Below are 17,044 nucleotides of genomic sequence, written 5' to 3'. Positions count from 1 at the left end.
AAATCCCCTGATATCCCTTCAGTAGTCTTAACCCTTTTCCTTTCTGAGTTCTGTCCCCTTATTTTTGACTTGACTAGAGAAGTCATGCCACATGCCATGCCTGATCAATTCCACTACATGCACTGATATTCTTGACAATATCGTTTTGTTTTTTTTTCTGAATTTGAGGAACTTCCTCGTGCAATTGAAAACAGTATACTTTGGTTTTTGGCTCAGTTCACTTGACAGAAAATTTCATTTTCTCTGCTTGTTTGCCATGGTTTTGAATAACGTGTGAAAGGTTAATTGTGTGCCCTATTTATAGCCTTGATAAAAGCCTATGATCGGTCAGAATTGCAAAGGTAATAATTTGTTCTACTCATTTTTTTCTTATACTTGAAATTTCAACTCCTATTAGTTGTTAGTTTTTATGATTGTCATTTTGCCAATTATACTTTTGTGTCGTAATAATGAAAAAAATGTATGTAAATCAGTGGTTCGGTTTTCGACTAGCGGAGCTTTTCCAGTGCAGCTGCAGAGGCGGAGTCAACTAACTATTAGAACTCGTTCATGAATTCGGAGACTACAAAGGCTTTTGCGAAACCTTTGTAAATTTGGCGTTCTTAAAGTTACGTCATTCTTAAAGTTGTTCGTAACTTTCTAAGATCGTTCGTTATTGGGAAACCCACCCCTGTACTGTAAACATGTGTCTCCTTACCAATATAAAATCATTTAAAATAAACAAATAAGCAATAAACCTCAAACCTGTACAGTAAACACGTGTCTCCTTACCAATTTTTCTTATAGAACTACTATGGCAAAATAAATTTTAATAGCAACTTACTCGTAGTTGTGTTGAGATCAGCTTGAGTGGACACATTTGTAGCCACATGAATTGGAGTAATAGTTGTGGCATCTGAAAAAAAATAGGTGAATACAGAATTTACAACAAAAAACACAGTGTCTCCTTACCAATATAAAATCATTTAAAATAAACAAATAAGCAATAAACCTCAACCCTGTACAGTAAACATGTGTATCTTTACCAATATAAAATCATTTAAAATAAAAAAAACAATGTGTCTTATTACCCATGTAAAACCACTCAAATGAACAATAAACATCATACCTGTACAGTAAGCCATGTTGCAGAACATTGGACGAACAATCTCGTACACATAGTAATTTCCTGGACATGCTTTAACACGAATTGGGTTGGACTTGTAGAAGCAGCAGTCAGATCCTGCATTTGCACAGACCTGGCGGGTGATCACTCCATCCTCTACCTGAGGATGAGGACCATTGAGCCACAGAGGGTAGTAAGTACCACAACTGTAGACATTAACACAGCTCTCTGCCATACGGATGTCCATCCCATTGTACAACAGGCGGTACCAGCCGTTCCAGTTGAAGTTGACATCACAAACTCCCAACCCAGCTGCAGTATTGGCTCTCCAGGGTTGGTCCAGGGAGATGTAGTCATTGCAGGGGTCATAAGATGTATGACTGTTGAAAGCAACTGTCATGGACATTTAAAGAGTAAAAATAAGTTAATACTTAATTTCTTCTACACTGCCAAACCTTCCAATAAAAAAGCAACATCAATCACTATTATAAAATATTATTATAAATATCTGGTTAAAGATGAACTGGTTAAAGCAACTGTCATGGATTAACAAAAGTAATCAAAATTAATAAATACCTTTTTTGCTATGTAAATATGTATTTATTGTTAAGGCTGAGAACCTAAGATCTTATAAAATTTTATGATTTTCAGAATGCTTGCAGGCCCGTAGCCAGTGGGGATCGAAGGGTTCGTTCGATCCCCCCCCCGCCCCCGCACCCTCCCTCCGTACACACATGCCCCTCAAGATAGGTAGGCTATTCAATGAATGAATTGTTAATCTCCGGTGAATATACAGACAAACAAATAAGGACAGCAACAACAAATTCACAACAAACTTATAACAGTGTTGCCAACTCTCACGCAATGTGAATATGTGAATTAAGCCTTGTTTCCATTCATTACAGTTATGCGAATAAACTTTAGATCACGTGAGAGGACGCCAAACAACAGAGGTGAGACCAAGTCAGTGTTTTGCAAGTCTCAAGTAAGTCCAAGTCTTTATCCTCAAGTCCCGAGTCAAGTCTCAAGCAAAGACAGTCAACTCAAGTCAAGTCTCGAGTCAAGACAGGCAACCGTCAAGTCAAGTCCCAAGTCTGAAACTTGGAATTTCAAGTCCTTTCGAGTCTTTTTTTTTTTTTTTTACCAATGTTGCAGGTATATTTTAAATGTAAATAATAGACATGTGTTCTTTTTTAAATCTGTATTCTCCTCAAATCTTTATAAAACATGTGCAACTGAAAACACGTATAAAGTATAAAAAAAATTTAAACTACACCTCTTTATTGCACAGTTCAATTTTTTTTACTTAGCTGCAAAAATATTCATACTTTAAACTACAATTTTCCAGAAATAAATATTCTGTGAAAGTCATAAGTAGAACTCCATGTTCAAATAAAAAGTGCTGATATTTTCACAGTACAATACAAAGAACCATAACGGCATTTTTCCCTCTCTTCTCTTATCTGGTTTCTTAGAGAACACGTGTGTCCATGTGTGAGTGACACAAGACAAACAAATATAAGAACTGAACAATTAACAGGAATCTGCAACTTTAGACATTTCAGTAAACTATTCTGCATTGCATTTGCAAAAGACCAAACTGGCCAAAAGTCTGTATGTCATTTGTGCACGATGAGGCCGTAGAATGATGTCCCCATAGCTGAAAACTCGCTCCACTTTTGTCAATATATTTTTTTCTCGATTTCAAAATCACAATCCATGCTGAGATAGAAGTGAATATTATGATGGTGACAGAGAGAGGCTCTCTTACCTGAGTTCAGATACAGAATCCAGGGTTGCCAACCCTCACGCATTGAGCATGAGACACACGCATTTGACCGTCTTCACACGCTCTCACGCCACACATCCGATTTCTCACGCCGAAAAAAAAAATCTAGTTTATTTACCTCTGATCCACATCTATGATTCAATGAGTTACTAGTCTGCTCTGGCGCCAACCACAGAAATGAAATTAATGGGGCGCACTTTATAAATATTAATATGCGTTTTAAAATTTAGATTTGGGGTTAAAAAATCAAGTCTTTGCAAGTAAACAGGTTCAAGTCCAATTCAAGTCCCAAGTTATTGGTGTAAAAGTCCAAGTCAAGTCTAAGTCTCTGAATATTTTTTCAAGTCAAGTCAAAAGTCTTAATATTGATGACTCGAGTCTGACTCGAGTCCAAGTCATGCGACTCGAGTCCCCACCTCTGCCAAACAATAGTGGTTTTACGTCCATCTGGCAGTTACGCATTTTTGCACGTTGAGGTTGTGAAACATTTTTTTCTTTTTCTTTTCTTTACATGGAGAAGTTAAATTCAATTTTTGCTCTATCCAGAACTGTTTTTGTATGCATTTGCCATCTTTACATCGCGATCATGTACAGAACCACTTGACTTGAGGCATGATACGTCATCGTTTATGCGAAAAACCCTTTTCCATCCATAGTCTAACTTTTCCACCTCCTCCTAGCGTAAACATCTTTTTGCGATATTTGGGGCTTTTTTCGAATTTTGGTCTTTTTCCATCCAGCTTTTTTCATGCGCATTTTCAAAATGCGCAAAAACTCGGTGGATGGAAAACCCACTGAGTTACTAGTTCGCTCTGGCGCCAACCACTGGCGATCGATCGCTATAGGCGCAGCATAGAGGAAACATATAAGACATAACCCCCCCCCCCCCCCCCCCCCCCCCCCCCCTCACTCCACTTTTGGGGGAAAAAGATCCCCCCCCATCACAATGCTGGCTACGGGCCTGGCTTTATGTCATGTTTATGTAGTATGCTTGCCAATTTATACGAACAGACATTATACAAGTAAAAGTGTTCAAAACAAAATAGTAAAAAGAAGACATACCTGTAGTGTATGTAATATACCTGTAGTGTATGTAATACACCTGTAGTGTATGTAATATACCTGTAGTGTATGTCGGAAGAGGAATCGAAACATCTGGCTTGACCAGTTTGTAGACGTAGTAATGTCCTGGACAGGCTTTCACCTGGATGGGGTTGGACGTGTAATAATTGCAATAGGCAGCATAATGCCAGTACCACAAGTACGACCAGTAGTTATTGGTCCCATATATTTCTCTGGTCACAATTCCATCCTCAATAAGGGGATGTGAACCACCAAGCATCAGTGGGGTGTATCCACCAGATGCCATGGAGTCCACACACCACTCAGAAATCTGTGCATCTGTTCCTTGTAGATACAGCCGATACCAGCCATCCCATTCAATAGTGGTGTCGTCATGACTACTGAAGTAATTGGAGAATCCGTAACTATAGTAGCCATAACCATAGTTACTGTATGTGGTTCTCCAGATATCATCAACAATGTTGTAGTTGTAACACGGGTCAAAAGAAGAGATGGGTGTACTGGTTACTGTAGAAACAACAGTTATTACAGATGAGTTAGTTTTCCTGATTACATTCAATTGCCATAATATAACGACATGTATACATATGAATTATAATTGAGTTTGTTCAATCATAATTCTGAAAACACACAAGGCCTGTAGGGCATGTTTAGTTGTAGAGCACTTTTCATACACAGTAGCTATTGAAAGTGCTTTCTACAGACATAAAAGAGAAGAATAATCATGCTTATTACAAAGATTTGCCAAAATAATTTGGAAATATAGGTAAAGGTTTAAAAATATATAAAGGTTTGCCTACAGGACATCATGTGATATCCTTTTTATTATTTACATACGTCAGCATATTTAAGAGCCACACTGCTTTAAGCAGCCAAACAACTGAGAAGAGTGAAATTTATAAAAGGGGAATCCAAATTCAGGGTCATGTAGACAGGCAGTGGTCAAATCCGACAAAGAGCCCGCGACATTAACATAACTGACATGCAAAGACATGATTACCACAAAAAAAACAAATAGTAACTGTACTAATATAAAGACAAACACAATACTAAACTCAGCTGTACATTCAACAAAGACCAGCACAGACTTGACAAAACACAGGGCATATATACACAAGACTAAACAAGGAGAACCTGAATACAATATCGAGAGGCCGGGCTACAAATAGACAGATGCGTGGCAGGGGAACACATGGAAAACCAAAACACTAGCACATGAAGACGTGAGTGACAGATGGGAACATTGCCAGGTGTGACTGTACCACCGAGGTTAGACCTATTTAAGAGAGGCTCTGCTAGCTCTCTCTCTCTGTTTTGATCGACACCGAGGTTAGATCTTTTTAAGAGAGAATTTATATCTCCGCTATTTCTCTCTCTCCGATTTTCTTTATTAAGAGCATGTGAACTTTGATACGACTAACAGCAAACATGTTACGGTGGGTCAGCCCAGACGCCGCTAGAGGGCGCACTCAGACACTCCCTCCTCCACACACACGCCCACACTAGCGCTGCGCACGCCCTCTCACTCCCGATCGCCCGGGAACTGACACCTGTTGTTGATCAGCCTCGGGCTCTTTATATTCTTACAGGTCGCGCCGTCCAGTGCTGCACATACAACCTGCACCCCTCGCCTCGCTACGTGGGAGTCGTCTGTCGCTTCACTGGCCCTGCTCTACGCTTCAGTATAGCTTTACTTGACCTCTTTACTTTGAATAAGCCTGTTGTGTTTTAAGAAGAGTGCTTCTTCTTCCCGACCAATCCAGGAGGAGAAGGTTCACCTAGCCCCACCTGAGGCTTATGGAGGAGACCCGGAAAGATGGGAAGGGTTCTTAGTACAGTGTGGTTTCTACTTGAGCGCAATACTATCATAGGTATGGGACACGCCCACTGTAGGTGGGGGGCGATAAAGGTGAGCATACTTTGGTGTATTCACTTCCTGTCTGGGTACACAAAGGCCTTGCAAATTGTTTGGTGTGTGAACATCGTGGCTGGAGGAACCGAGGTTGTATTGGTGGCCATCCAATTAAGAAGCAGAGTTACACACAACAGATTCAAACGGTAGGTAGCTGGATTGTCGTGTAGAGACGTGCTGGTGAGTGGCTATTGGGAAGCATGGCTTATCGGCTTCTGTGCTAACTGGCGGCACCTTTGCTCGCATAGATTGCGAAGTGTTGACTTCAGCGGTGACCTAACAGGTGTGGATTTGAGCTTTGCCCGCGTATCTATTGGGTATGTACTTTTTAAGCCCTATACTATTGTGTTTTTACCATTCATTGGTGGAAGGGTACCATGCATGTGTTCGTGAGTTTTGTAGCGGGTGCTTAAATCCTATTTTCTTTGGGTTACAGTTACGGAGCAAGTAAGCCTCTAAGCGCATAGTGAACAATTTCATCTTGAACGGAGTGGAGATGCAGCTGGGGTGTTTGCAGGCCACTGTTTTTCCCTACTCAGTATTTTTAATTATTTTCTGCATTTTAATAGATTGGGGTTCATGGCAATGTGCTAATTTACGTATCTGCTGTCAAACCAGCTGTTTTATAGTCGTTTAGAGGTTAAGTGTGGAGCATAGCAGCAACCGTTGTGATAGTCCTGCACAATTCTTTTATGTCCATTATCTTTTTGGATATTTTTATTTGTTCTGTATATTTTGAGTCTGTATATTTTTATATCTGAAATAAACTGTATTGTGATCCAATTGGATACTGGTGTGTCATTGGCTGGTTCTTCTCACTCATTTAATTGAGTGGTCTAGCACGGGTCCCCTTCCCCATCTTATAGGGGTGGCGTAGTCAAGGTGCTATACGCATTGTGGGTGTGCACAAGTGGGTACGTCAGTATTGTGTGTACTCTAAGCACATTAAGTCAAACAAATAGACAGGGTAAGTAAGAGAGCAAGAGAGAGGTTGGTGACAGAACACCACACAAACGTCACTTGAGACAGGAGGATACGGCTGACATGCACAGCATAAGGCTTAACGATTCAGCAGTGAGGTACTACAGCTATCTTCCTAAGGGAAAAGACAGCTGTAGACCATCACTGCTGATTTCGGGAGCTCTGCCTAGAACTGGCTCGCGTGCTCCTCCTGGTAGCGGTAGGAGGAACTACCCTGGAGCCAGCCCTGACACAATGATGTCTGTGAGGAGGCACAACAGGAGGAAACACAAACAGGAACAGACACAGACAAAAACAGATACAACGGAACAGAAACAGAAAAAGCTCTCTGAAACCACAGCACCTCCTGAGGAGGTTTAGATTTATATTTGTTCTGGTGACTGTCCCTACCACAACATTCTGTACAGTCTGTACCTCGGTATATTACTCATTTAGTCCCTGTACTATTGTCGGTTGTATTTCACATACTGGCGTCAGTTTTTGCCTCTCCACTCATCCACAAACCTGTTTCTTCTAGCTGTGCTCCTGAATTTTGTTTGGCTCCTGTATGCGCTTTTCCTGATTCACTTGATCCTAACCCTGGTTCTTCTTAGGTTCGTGCCACTTCCTGTAATTCTGGGTCTTATAAAACCGAAGTCGTTTTCTTGCCTGCTCCAGCATCTGCTACTGTTTCTGTTAACTGTGTTTGCTGGTCTGTCTCCTAGTCTGCATTTTGGTCTGGGCTTTGCCCTGTTTTCTGTTTTTCCCCAGGTGTGTGTTGCAATTGCCCTTATTGAGCAACATGTTTTTCTCTGGTCCTAGGTGTATTTATCTGCATGTTCAGATTTGTGTTCTGTTATTGGGGGTGTTTTGCATTGTGTGCTCCAGTGATGTGCGTTCGGGGGCGTAGGGTCTCATTACTAGCTCCACTCTTTTTGGTTTTGAGTTCATGTGGGCTCTGTCATTTTGCTGCTTGGGTTTTTCCATGTGCTTCCTTCTCTATGTCCTGTCTTCTTGTTTAAGTCCCCACCCTTCAATTACTCTGAGCTGTTGCTTCATTTGGGTTAATGAGTTTGCTATTTAGTCAGTGCTTTTTGAGTTAGGCCTTGTGGGTTATTCACTGACAGAGATCTTAGTATGTACTATGTAGTCCTAAGAATCTTAATCTCGGAGGGCAGGGCTTTCCGAGGAGGAAACGGAGAGTCTGCCTCCATCAGATTACTCCGAGGTGACCGTGAGGTCGGAGAGATTGGACCATTGGGCCGAGGACATTCTTCTTCCCCCCCTCCGACGGGTGTAGCAGTATGTACTGCTCCTGGTGCCACACCTTGGAGGAGATAGGGATGTGGAGTCCAGAATCGTTAGAAGAAGAGGAGGAACTGGAGGCTGAGGAGGGGACATCTGCGTTGCCTCTAGGAGCACAACATGGGAATAGGCCCGTCGGGTGTTTGAGGTCCCCCTAGTGGCGCCCCTGAGAAAGGCGAGGGAGCGTCGTCAGGCGAGCCCTGAACCCTGGGGCTTTACATCTATGCTGGGCACTCCGGGAGGAGTTGCCCTTGGTGGGGGTATCTGTCACGGTATAGCCCCTGACCCCTCCCTTTGGGCACGTGTTTGTGTTGTCCGCGTTGTGTTGTCTAGGGAGACAGATCTCCCTAGATCTGTCCATATACGTATTTCTGTGTATTCACCTGTGGCTTGTCTCGTCATCATGCTGGGCTAGTGTTGTTCGTCTATTTAATGTGCGTTTACGCAGTGTCCCGTGCTCATCTTTGTCTGAGTCTCACATTAATACATGCTTGTGTTGAATGTGTGCTACTTGTGCTAACTTAAATAAATGTGTGTGTTGCCCACTGGACACAACTCATCATACTGCCTACCCCTCACCATTACAAGTATATTGTGTGCTAGTTTATTTACTTAGTGGTTATTGTACACTGTGTGTCAATATGCCTCGTCATCAACATGCCTTACGTGTTCATTCTGTGGTTTTGAGTGAGAGTGTTGGTCTAGCATGTGGTAGTCTTGTAAATAAACCTGATCCTCTTACATGTTCATTCTGTGGTTTTGAGTGAGAGTGTTGGTATAGTATATGGTAGTCTTGTAAATAAACCTGATCCTCTTATATGTTCATTCTGTGGTTTTGGGTGAGAGTGTTAGTCTAGCATGTGGTAGTCTTGTAAATAAACCTGATCCTCTTACATGTTCATTCTGTGGTTTTGAGTGAGAGTGTTAGTCTAGTATATGGTAGTCTTGTAAATAAACCTCATCCTCTCAAGTGTGTCCATCTCAGTTATCCAGTGTTATACCAAGAAACTGTTGACTTGTTAGCTGGGTAAAATGTTTTCTGTTTCACGCTTCCTTCTCTAAGCCTTCCCTGTTGCTATAGATACCCACCTACTTCCATGTTTTTTCTGTGTTTGTGGTCTCATTATCCCCAACTGTTCCTCATTTCTCTTTAATCTGTTCCCATATTTAAACCCCGAGTTCTCCTTTCTTGTTTGTGGGTTTATATCTTTCACTTCATCAGTCTTTCTCTAGCACTTCATTTCATTCTGCTCTAACATTGTTTTGTTCATCATCATTGCAAGTATTTTCATGTGTGCCTTCTGTCCTCCTAGGTCTCTTACTATGTATGTTTGTCTGTTCTAGTCTTTACATAATCTGTATATTCCATTACGTTTTTCTCTTGTAGATCTACATAGTATTATATAGGCTGTATTCCTGGTGTTGCTTTTTACATCAGTTTATGATGACTCTATTCTGATTGATTTGTTGTCTCATTAAATCTGCTTGTATTACATTTCCTCATTTCCACATTTTCTCATTCTTTGCTTAATAATGGATGATGATCATTTGTAAATGTGCTCATCTTTAAACTCTCATTCTCATTCTGAGTATGTCGTACTTTGGATTTTAAGACACACAACTTTGTGGAATACTGTATATATACAAAATACTGTATATATGTTGTATACATAAAATAAAGTTTTAGAGGCTTTTTAGAAACTCATTCAGTCTTAACAAAAGAGAAACTCTTAAGATTATCATCTGTTCATCATATTTAGCCTCAATAGAGAAAATACATATCCATTTTTGTTATGCAAAGACAAACATAGAAACAAAGTGTTTTGTTTGTTGCAGGTGTAATCCAAATAATCAATCAACTTATTGAAGGCTACAAAACTAATGTTTATAAGAACTTACTTGAGGTTGTGTTTTGTGTTGCTCTGGACACGTTTGTAGACACAGGAATAATGTTACTGGCATCTGATGAAGGAAAATGTAAAGTCAGAAATGGCATGACAAACCCTGTATAACTCTATAAATGTTTAAAACATAAAGACATGTAAAATACCTGTACAGTAAGCCATGTTGCAGAACATTGGACGGACAATCTCGTACACATAGAAATTTCCTGGACATGCTTTAACACGAACTGGGTTGGACTTGTAGAAGCAGCAGTCAGATCCTGCATTTGCACAGACCTGGCGGGTGACCACTCCATCCTCTAACTGAGGATGAGGACCATTGAGCCACAGAGTGTAGTAAGTACCACATCTGTTAACATCAACACAGCTCTGTGCCATACGGATGTCCATCCCATTGTACAACAGGCGGTACCAGCCGTTCCAGTTGAAGTTGACATCACAAACTCCCAACCCAGATGCGGTATTGGCTCTCCAGGGTTGGTCCAGGGAGGTGTAGTCATTGCAGGGGTCATAAGATGTATAACTGTTGAAAGCAACTATGATGGACATTTAAAGAGTAAAAATAAATTAATGCCTAATTTCTTATATTTTCACTGCCAAACCTTCCAATAAAAAAAAAACAGCAAACACTATTATTGTCACGGTATGGCGGGCCCCTTACTGGTCGCCCCCGTCTACAGCGGCAGCTGTCCTGTCAACTGTTGTGTTGTGTTTGCCCCTCAGGTGGGCAGAGTGATCCCGTGATCCGTCTCACCTGAGGGTCGTTTGTTTGTCTATATCTGTCTTGTCTTTGTACCAGTTGACCGCTGGTTATTATATCCTTAATTTTGATCATGTCACGGGTTTTTGGTTTGCAAAACCACTACAGGTGTAGTATATGTAATACACCTGTAGTGTATTTAATATACCTGTAGTGTATGTAATATACCTGCAGTGTATGTAATATACCTGTAGTGTATGTAATACACCTGTAGTGTATGTAATACACCTGTAATGTATGTAATATACCTGTAGTGTATGTCGGCAGAGGAATTGACACATCTGGCTTGACCAGTTTGTAGACGTAGTAATGTCCTGGACAGGCTTTCACCTGGATGGGTCTGGACATGTAGGAATTGCACTGAGCACCATACCACCCATATCCCCAGTACCAATAGTAATAGTATCCCCAGTACCACCAGTAGTAGTAGTTGGTAGTCCCATATATTTCTCTGGTCACAATTCCGTCCTCAACAAGGGGATGTGAACCTCCAAGTATCAGTGGGGTGTATCCACCAGATGACATTGGTCCCACACACCACTCAGAAATCTGTGCATCTGCTCCCTGTAGATACAGCCGATACCAGCCATCCCATTCAACAGTGGTGTCGTCATGACTGCTGAAGTAATTGGAGAATCCATAACTATAGTAGCCATAACCATAGTAACTGTATGTGGTTCTCCAGATGTCATCAAGTACATTGTAGTTGTAACAGGGGTCAAAAGTAGAGCTGGTTGGACTGGATGCTGTAACACATTTGGATACAGGTCAGTAAAGTGATTCACTCACAGTAAACTGTTAGGAATGTAGAAAGTTCTCAAAGTGTTCATAATCTTCATGTTATCTTTGAGTCCTCTCTTCCCTTTGAATGTGAAATCAGCTCACATCAGACTTCTCCCAACTCCATAATATTTCCGTAACATCTCCCATCTCTGTTGTTGAAGAGATGTTCAAGGAAACAACACCCCAACACTGAAAATCGATTCAGACAAGAGGGAACTTACTTGTTATCATACTTGAGGGTTCAAGAACTGGAGATGTATTGATATCTAAAGAAGGACAGAAGAAGGAAAGTGAAATTGAAAAGTAAAGATATGATAAAATTTTTACAGATCTAGATCAGCTTGCATCTCTTTACTGATCAGTTACACATGTGTCCTGTAGACTTTCTCGATTGATCTGACATGGTCTTGCACCCTCTAGTCTCTGAGTGCTTCTCCACACCCGTTAGGTCCTCTGGCTCCCAAACAGTCCTCAAGCTCAGACTGGTCATGTGGTAAACTGATCTTCTTTCTCCCGTTACAAGCACAACTTAATTCCTTTTCATCTAAAACTTTCAGTATGATCTTGGATTTATTGAGCTGTAAGCATTGCAAACCAACCTTGGGTCTGAGAAATGTATCATATAAGAGATGTTTTATTATTGTTATTGTTATATAAATACGTTCAAATTAATCCATGTTGCAGAACATTGGACTGACAAATTCTACACAATAACAACACTGCATAAATGCTGATTCATGCTTTGATCAGCTCCCATCTTGACTACAGTAATGCCATTCTCTTTGGTGTCCCAGTTAAACTCATGAAAAGTGCTAACATGAAATGTTTTACAATTGTTTTGTAGAAACCTCAACAGTCAGTAGACTCCTTCTGTATCCAATCTAAATTATCCCTTAAAAAAAGAAAGTTACTCCTTCAGAGCTATATGTGCATTTGGTCCTTTATACCAGTCTGTACGGCTGCATCCCTGTACCGGCCTGTACGTCTACACCCCTGTACCGGCCTGTACGTCTACACCCCTGTACCGGCCTGTACGTCTACACCAGGCGTACTCAACTAAATTTGTCCGCGGTCCAATTTTGGCAGATACCTGTGCCCTGAGGCAGGGGCGGACTGGGGAGAAAAAGTGGCCCGGGAGTTCCTGACAGACTGGCCCACTAATATATATATATATATGTGTGTGTATATATATATATATATATATATATATATATATATATATATATATACATATATTTATCTGTATGTGTGGTGTGTGTATATATATATATATATATATATACTGTATATGAATCTATACATGGCACATAGTGTATATGACGGCGTTTATTGTCATATGGACAATATTAATTCCAGCAATAATATGATTACAAAGCAACATAGTGGCTTTTAAATAGTCCATCATAAGACCACCAAACAAGTTGTTTTACGCAAAGTGCATCCTAAAGAACAACCTACAACTCTAACGTGGGTATTTCTTCCTCTTACCTTTTTGTGGTGGTTAGTTTTAATCTAAGAATTTCAATAGCTTAAAAAAAACAGTGCGCAGTGCTGAACCTTTAAGACCGCCACTTGCGTCCGTGTTAACCGTGTTAAGGTCATTTGTACATGGTGCTTTAAACGTTGCAGAGGCGACAGCAGTACATTTAAAATAACATGTTATCTACAATTTAAACTGCTGTATGTTTTCGTAGTCCGGCCCGGATTTTCTGGGACAAGTTGTTTTTTTTCTGATCTCCGCTGCACACCATCAGCCCGCATCAGCTGGCCCAGTCCGCGGCCGCGGTCCAACTCGTTCATGTATTTACAGGGTCAGTCCGCGGCCGAGCGCTGAGCAGGTTTGTCTGACTGGAGCGGGGGAGGTAATAACACCGTTAAACAGAAGCGTGACTACGGGCCGGGGCCGCAGTGCGCGGCAATGGCTCCTCCACGGGCTGCGTTAAACCACCGGCGGCCAGCGGCCCGGCGGCCCACTAACCCATCGGCCCACCGGGGAAATCCCCGGTAGCAATGTATGCCAGTCCGCCCCTGCCCTGAGGTCCGGTGCGGCGGGGGTGGCGAACGTAAGTTGTTGAGCGGGGGGGGGGGGGGGGGTACGGTGCGCGAACGGTGGAGGCGTTTATACTTTCGCGAGCGTCACTGCAGTGTACTCCGAAACGATAGGCGTTTTGTCCGAAACGATATGTGGTAGAAACACCCCTCAAAACAGGGGAATGAACATTTACCTGACCAATTTTAATGTTGCTATATGTTTCAGGTTTGAAAAGTGCTGGAATTTAGGTTAAAGTACTTTAAAATGCTTGAAATTGTAACTACTTGGTTTCACAACAAATAGCTGTCTGACTGAATAGTTCTCTTGTATTAGGTTAACAAATACGAGCCTCTTGTAATTCCAGGACGAAACATGAGAGAACGTGAAGACGTGAAGATTGGGCGTTTTTTAAATAAACAACCATTAAATAATGTGATAAAAAGCGAATTATTTCGAGTATGTGTATAAATATTTAACTTAATTATGTTTAACATGCTGGGAAATATTGAAATGGACCTTGAAAGTGACGTACAAGTGCTTTAATTCCACCTTATAAAGGTGTATGAACCCTGAAAACGTGACTTTGTTCATTGCGCTGAAGCGCGGCGCAAAGTTACAAAATTCGAGAGATGCACGACCTCTCGAACCGACAGCGCGCGAGACACTCGCGCACACGCGGAGCCACAGCGATTACGTCATTTTCGCCGCGCGGACCCTCGCGCCGCTCGCGAAGCGTCAACCAGGCAGGCTTGTTGTTGAGCGGGGTGGCGAACGTAAGTTGTTGAGCGGGGGTGGCAAACGTAACACTCGTGACGGAGTGTTTTTTCAATAGCCCTGAAATAAATGCTACGGTTTTGTTTTGGTCCGTATCCAGTTAATCAGGAATGAGATTGGGTCCGGACAGGACTGCGTTCGGGTCCGGATCCGGACCGCGGTCCGCCAGTTGAGTACCCCTGGTCTACACCCCTGTACCGGCCTGTACGTCTACACCCCTGTACCGGCTTGTATGTCTACACCCATGTACCAGTCTGTACGTCTACATCCCTGTACCAGTCTGTACGTCTACATCCCTGTACCAGCCTGTAAGCTCAAGCCCCTTTAACTACAGATGTGGTGGCCATGCTGTATTAATCACTGTAATCTATTATGGGTCAACCTTTCACCGCACCACAGCTCGACATGACGAACACGTCATGCGCCATGTGGCTGAAGTTGGCTAAGCTGTCATCAAAACCAAACACAGTCTATTGTCAGCATTGAGACTATTTGTCCTTTTTCATCTTTGAAATCTATCTTTTTCAAAGTATCACACTGTTTATAACAAAATGAGTATGTGGATGATTAAAGCAGAATTTTATAATTTACTAAGATATATTTTTTAACTTTTTGTAGATTACATGTATTGCTTCAAGTACAAATTTGTCTGTGTTGTACATGTAATCCAGAAAATCTATATCTTTCTAACATGCAAAATAAACTTTAGACACAACATACTGAAGGTCGTGTTGAGTTCTGTTCCACTGGATTCAGTTGTAGTCACAGGTGTGATGAGTCCTGTTTCACTGGATTCAGTTGTAGTCACAGGTGTGATGAGTCCTGTTTCATTGGATTCAGTTGTAGGCACAGATGTGAAGCTGTTGGCATCTGCAGAAACAAAATGGAGATGACATGAAAAATGTGCAGAACGCTACAAATGTGAAGGAAATATATGTAAAATGAATGTGGTCACATTAATGTAGCTGTGTAAATACCTGTACAGTAAGCCATATTGCAGAATATTGGACGGACAATCTCGTACACATAGTAATTGCCTGGACATGCTTTAACACGAATTGGGTTGGACTTGTAGAAGCAGCAGTCAGATCCTCCATTTCCACAGACCTGGCGGGTGACCACTCCATCCTCTACCTGAGGATGAGGACCATTGAGCCACAGAGTGTAGAAAGAACCACATCTGTAGACATCAACACAGCTCTCTGCCATACGGATGTCCATCCCATTGTACAGCAGGCGATACCAGCCGTTCCAGTTGAAGTTGACATCACAAACTCCCAACCCAGGTGAGGTATTGGCTCTCCAAGGTTGGTCCAGGGAGACGTAGTTGTTGCAGGGGTCTGTCAAAGAAAAAAAATATATAAATGAATTAATTTTTCCTTTGTCCTGACGGGTCACACAGCACTGTACTGATCACTGATCATTTTCATATGTCTGGTGGAATTTAGTAGCAGATTTTGTGGTGTGTAATGTGCACCAATTTCACCAGAAAGCTGCATGTTTGTTAAGGGCAACACAGTACAGCTACATAATCTACATAAAGGTGATCAGGGTAATGTACGGTTGTGGTGAGGATGGTGTTCAGGGTAATGTACAGTTGTCATGAGGAGGGTTTGGCATCCAAACCATATCCAGTCATTCAATAAGATCAGTGAACAGTGTATGATATAAAGACTGTATGCTAATAAAACGTGGTTCCTGAGTAAATGTGAACAATTATCTAAGTTTGCAGCAGGATACCAAGAATATACATATATGTTCACATTAAATTATTGTTTTAGGACAGTGTTTTTCCCTGATGATCAAATATATGTACATATTAGTAAAAATTACTCAAGGTGAAATACAAGTCAAAGAAGTGAGGTTTGTGAGTGTAATACGAGGGAAACGGAACATATTGGCGAGTTGCGAGCAGCTTACCGACGTTTACTCTTACAGATAATAGCACTTAGCACTAACAGCTACATTACACAATGAACACTTATTAGGACGAAATCAGACGACCGGCAAGGACGTAAATCAACACGCACACTTACATACATAAACATAAACAAGACACAAGAGCAACACACAACATTACCAAGACAAGCGACATGTGATATGACTCATAGATACGAACTAATACAGGCGAACACACACACATGCACGTAAACACACAGACACACCAGAGGGAGGAGTGAGGAGCTCTACTGTGACAGTGAGCAGTTTACCTGTAGTGTTAGGGGCTGCAATGTTGTTCACATCTGCAATGAAATTAGTTTAAAATAGTAGTTTTAGGATACATATACAAAAGGGATGAAGTGTATTGCAATAGTGTCTCAGCACTGGTACTGCATCACACATGCATATTTTATATCATGATCTCCCCAAACATAACCTATTCTCAATATTAAACCCGGTGATGACAATTATAATTTGCGTTCAATTGAAATGCCCACTCTGTAGTTATGATACGTAGTTATAGAGCAGATATTACTACATCAATCACTTCAAGATTGTCACCTGCTGTCTTTAAGGAACTAAAATGAGACACCACAGTGTGATGTCTACTGGGTTTGTTAGAGGCTCACAAAAATTATTGGAGTTAACTGGAAATGAATGGAGTTAAATATCTATAAACAAAAAATTGTAATAATG

The 17,044-nt window shown here is 41.4% G+C and overlaps 1 protein-coding gene across 1 annotated transcript in view; it reads right to left on the bottom strand.

The window, feature by feature from the left end:
* Window positions 1–17,044, bottom strand: part of LOC143517686 (uncharacterized) — a 177,545-nt gene that overhangs the window by 28,537 nt on the left and 131,964 nt on the right. Inside the window, exons 48-57 of the mRNA XM_077010429.1 lie at window positions 16,618–16,650; window positions 15,385–15,747; window positions 15,128–15,277; window positions 11,823–11,867; window positions 11,067–11,564; window positions 10,205–10,594; window positions 10,054–10,116; window positions 4,017–4,484; window positions 1,109–1,498; window positions 824–895 (exon numbers count right to left, since the gene is read on the bottom strand). Coding sequence (XP_076866544.1) covers window positions 824–895; window positions 1,109–1,498; window positions 4,017–4,484; window positions 10,054–10,116; window positions 10,205–10,594; window positions 11,067–11,564; window positions 11,823–11,867; window positions 15,128–15,277; window positions 15,385–15,747; window positions 16,618–16,650 — 2,472 coding nt within the window. The remainder of the gene's footprint in view (window positions 1–823; window positions 896–1,108; window positions 1,499–4,016; window positions 4,485–10,053; window positions 10,117–10,204; window positions 10,595–11,066; window positions 11,565–11,822; window positions 11,868–15,127; window positions 15,278–15,384; window positions 15,748–16,617; window positions 16,651–17,044) is intronic.

The sequence above is a fragment of the Brachyhypopomus gauderio genome, chromosome 6 (genome assembly GCF_052324685.1).
Source record: "Brachyhypopomus gauderio isolate BG-103 chromosome 6, BGAUD_0.2, whole genome shotgun sequence".
NCBI classification, from domain to species: domain Eukaryota; kingdom Metazoa; phylum Chordata; class Actinopteri; order Gymnotiformes; family Hypopomidae; genus Brachyhypopomus; species Brachyhypopomus gauderio.
This window is presented reverse-complemented; position numbering and strand designations above follow the sequence as displayed.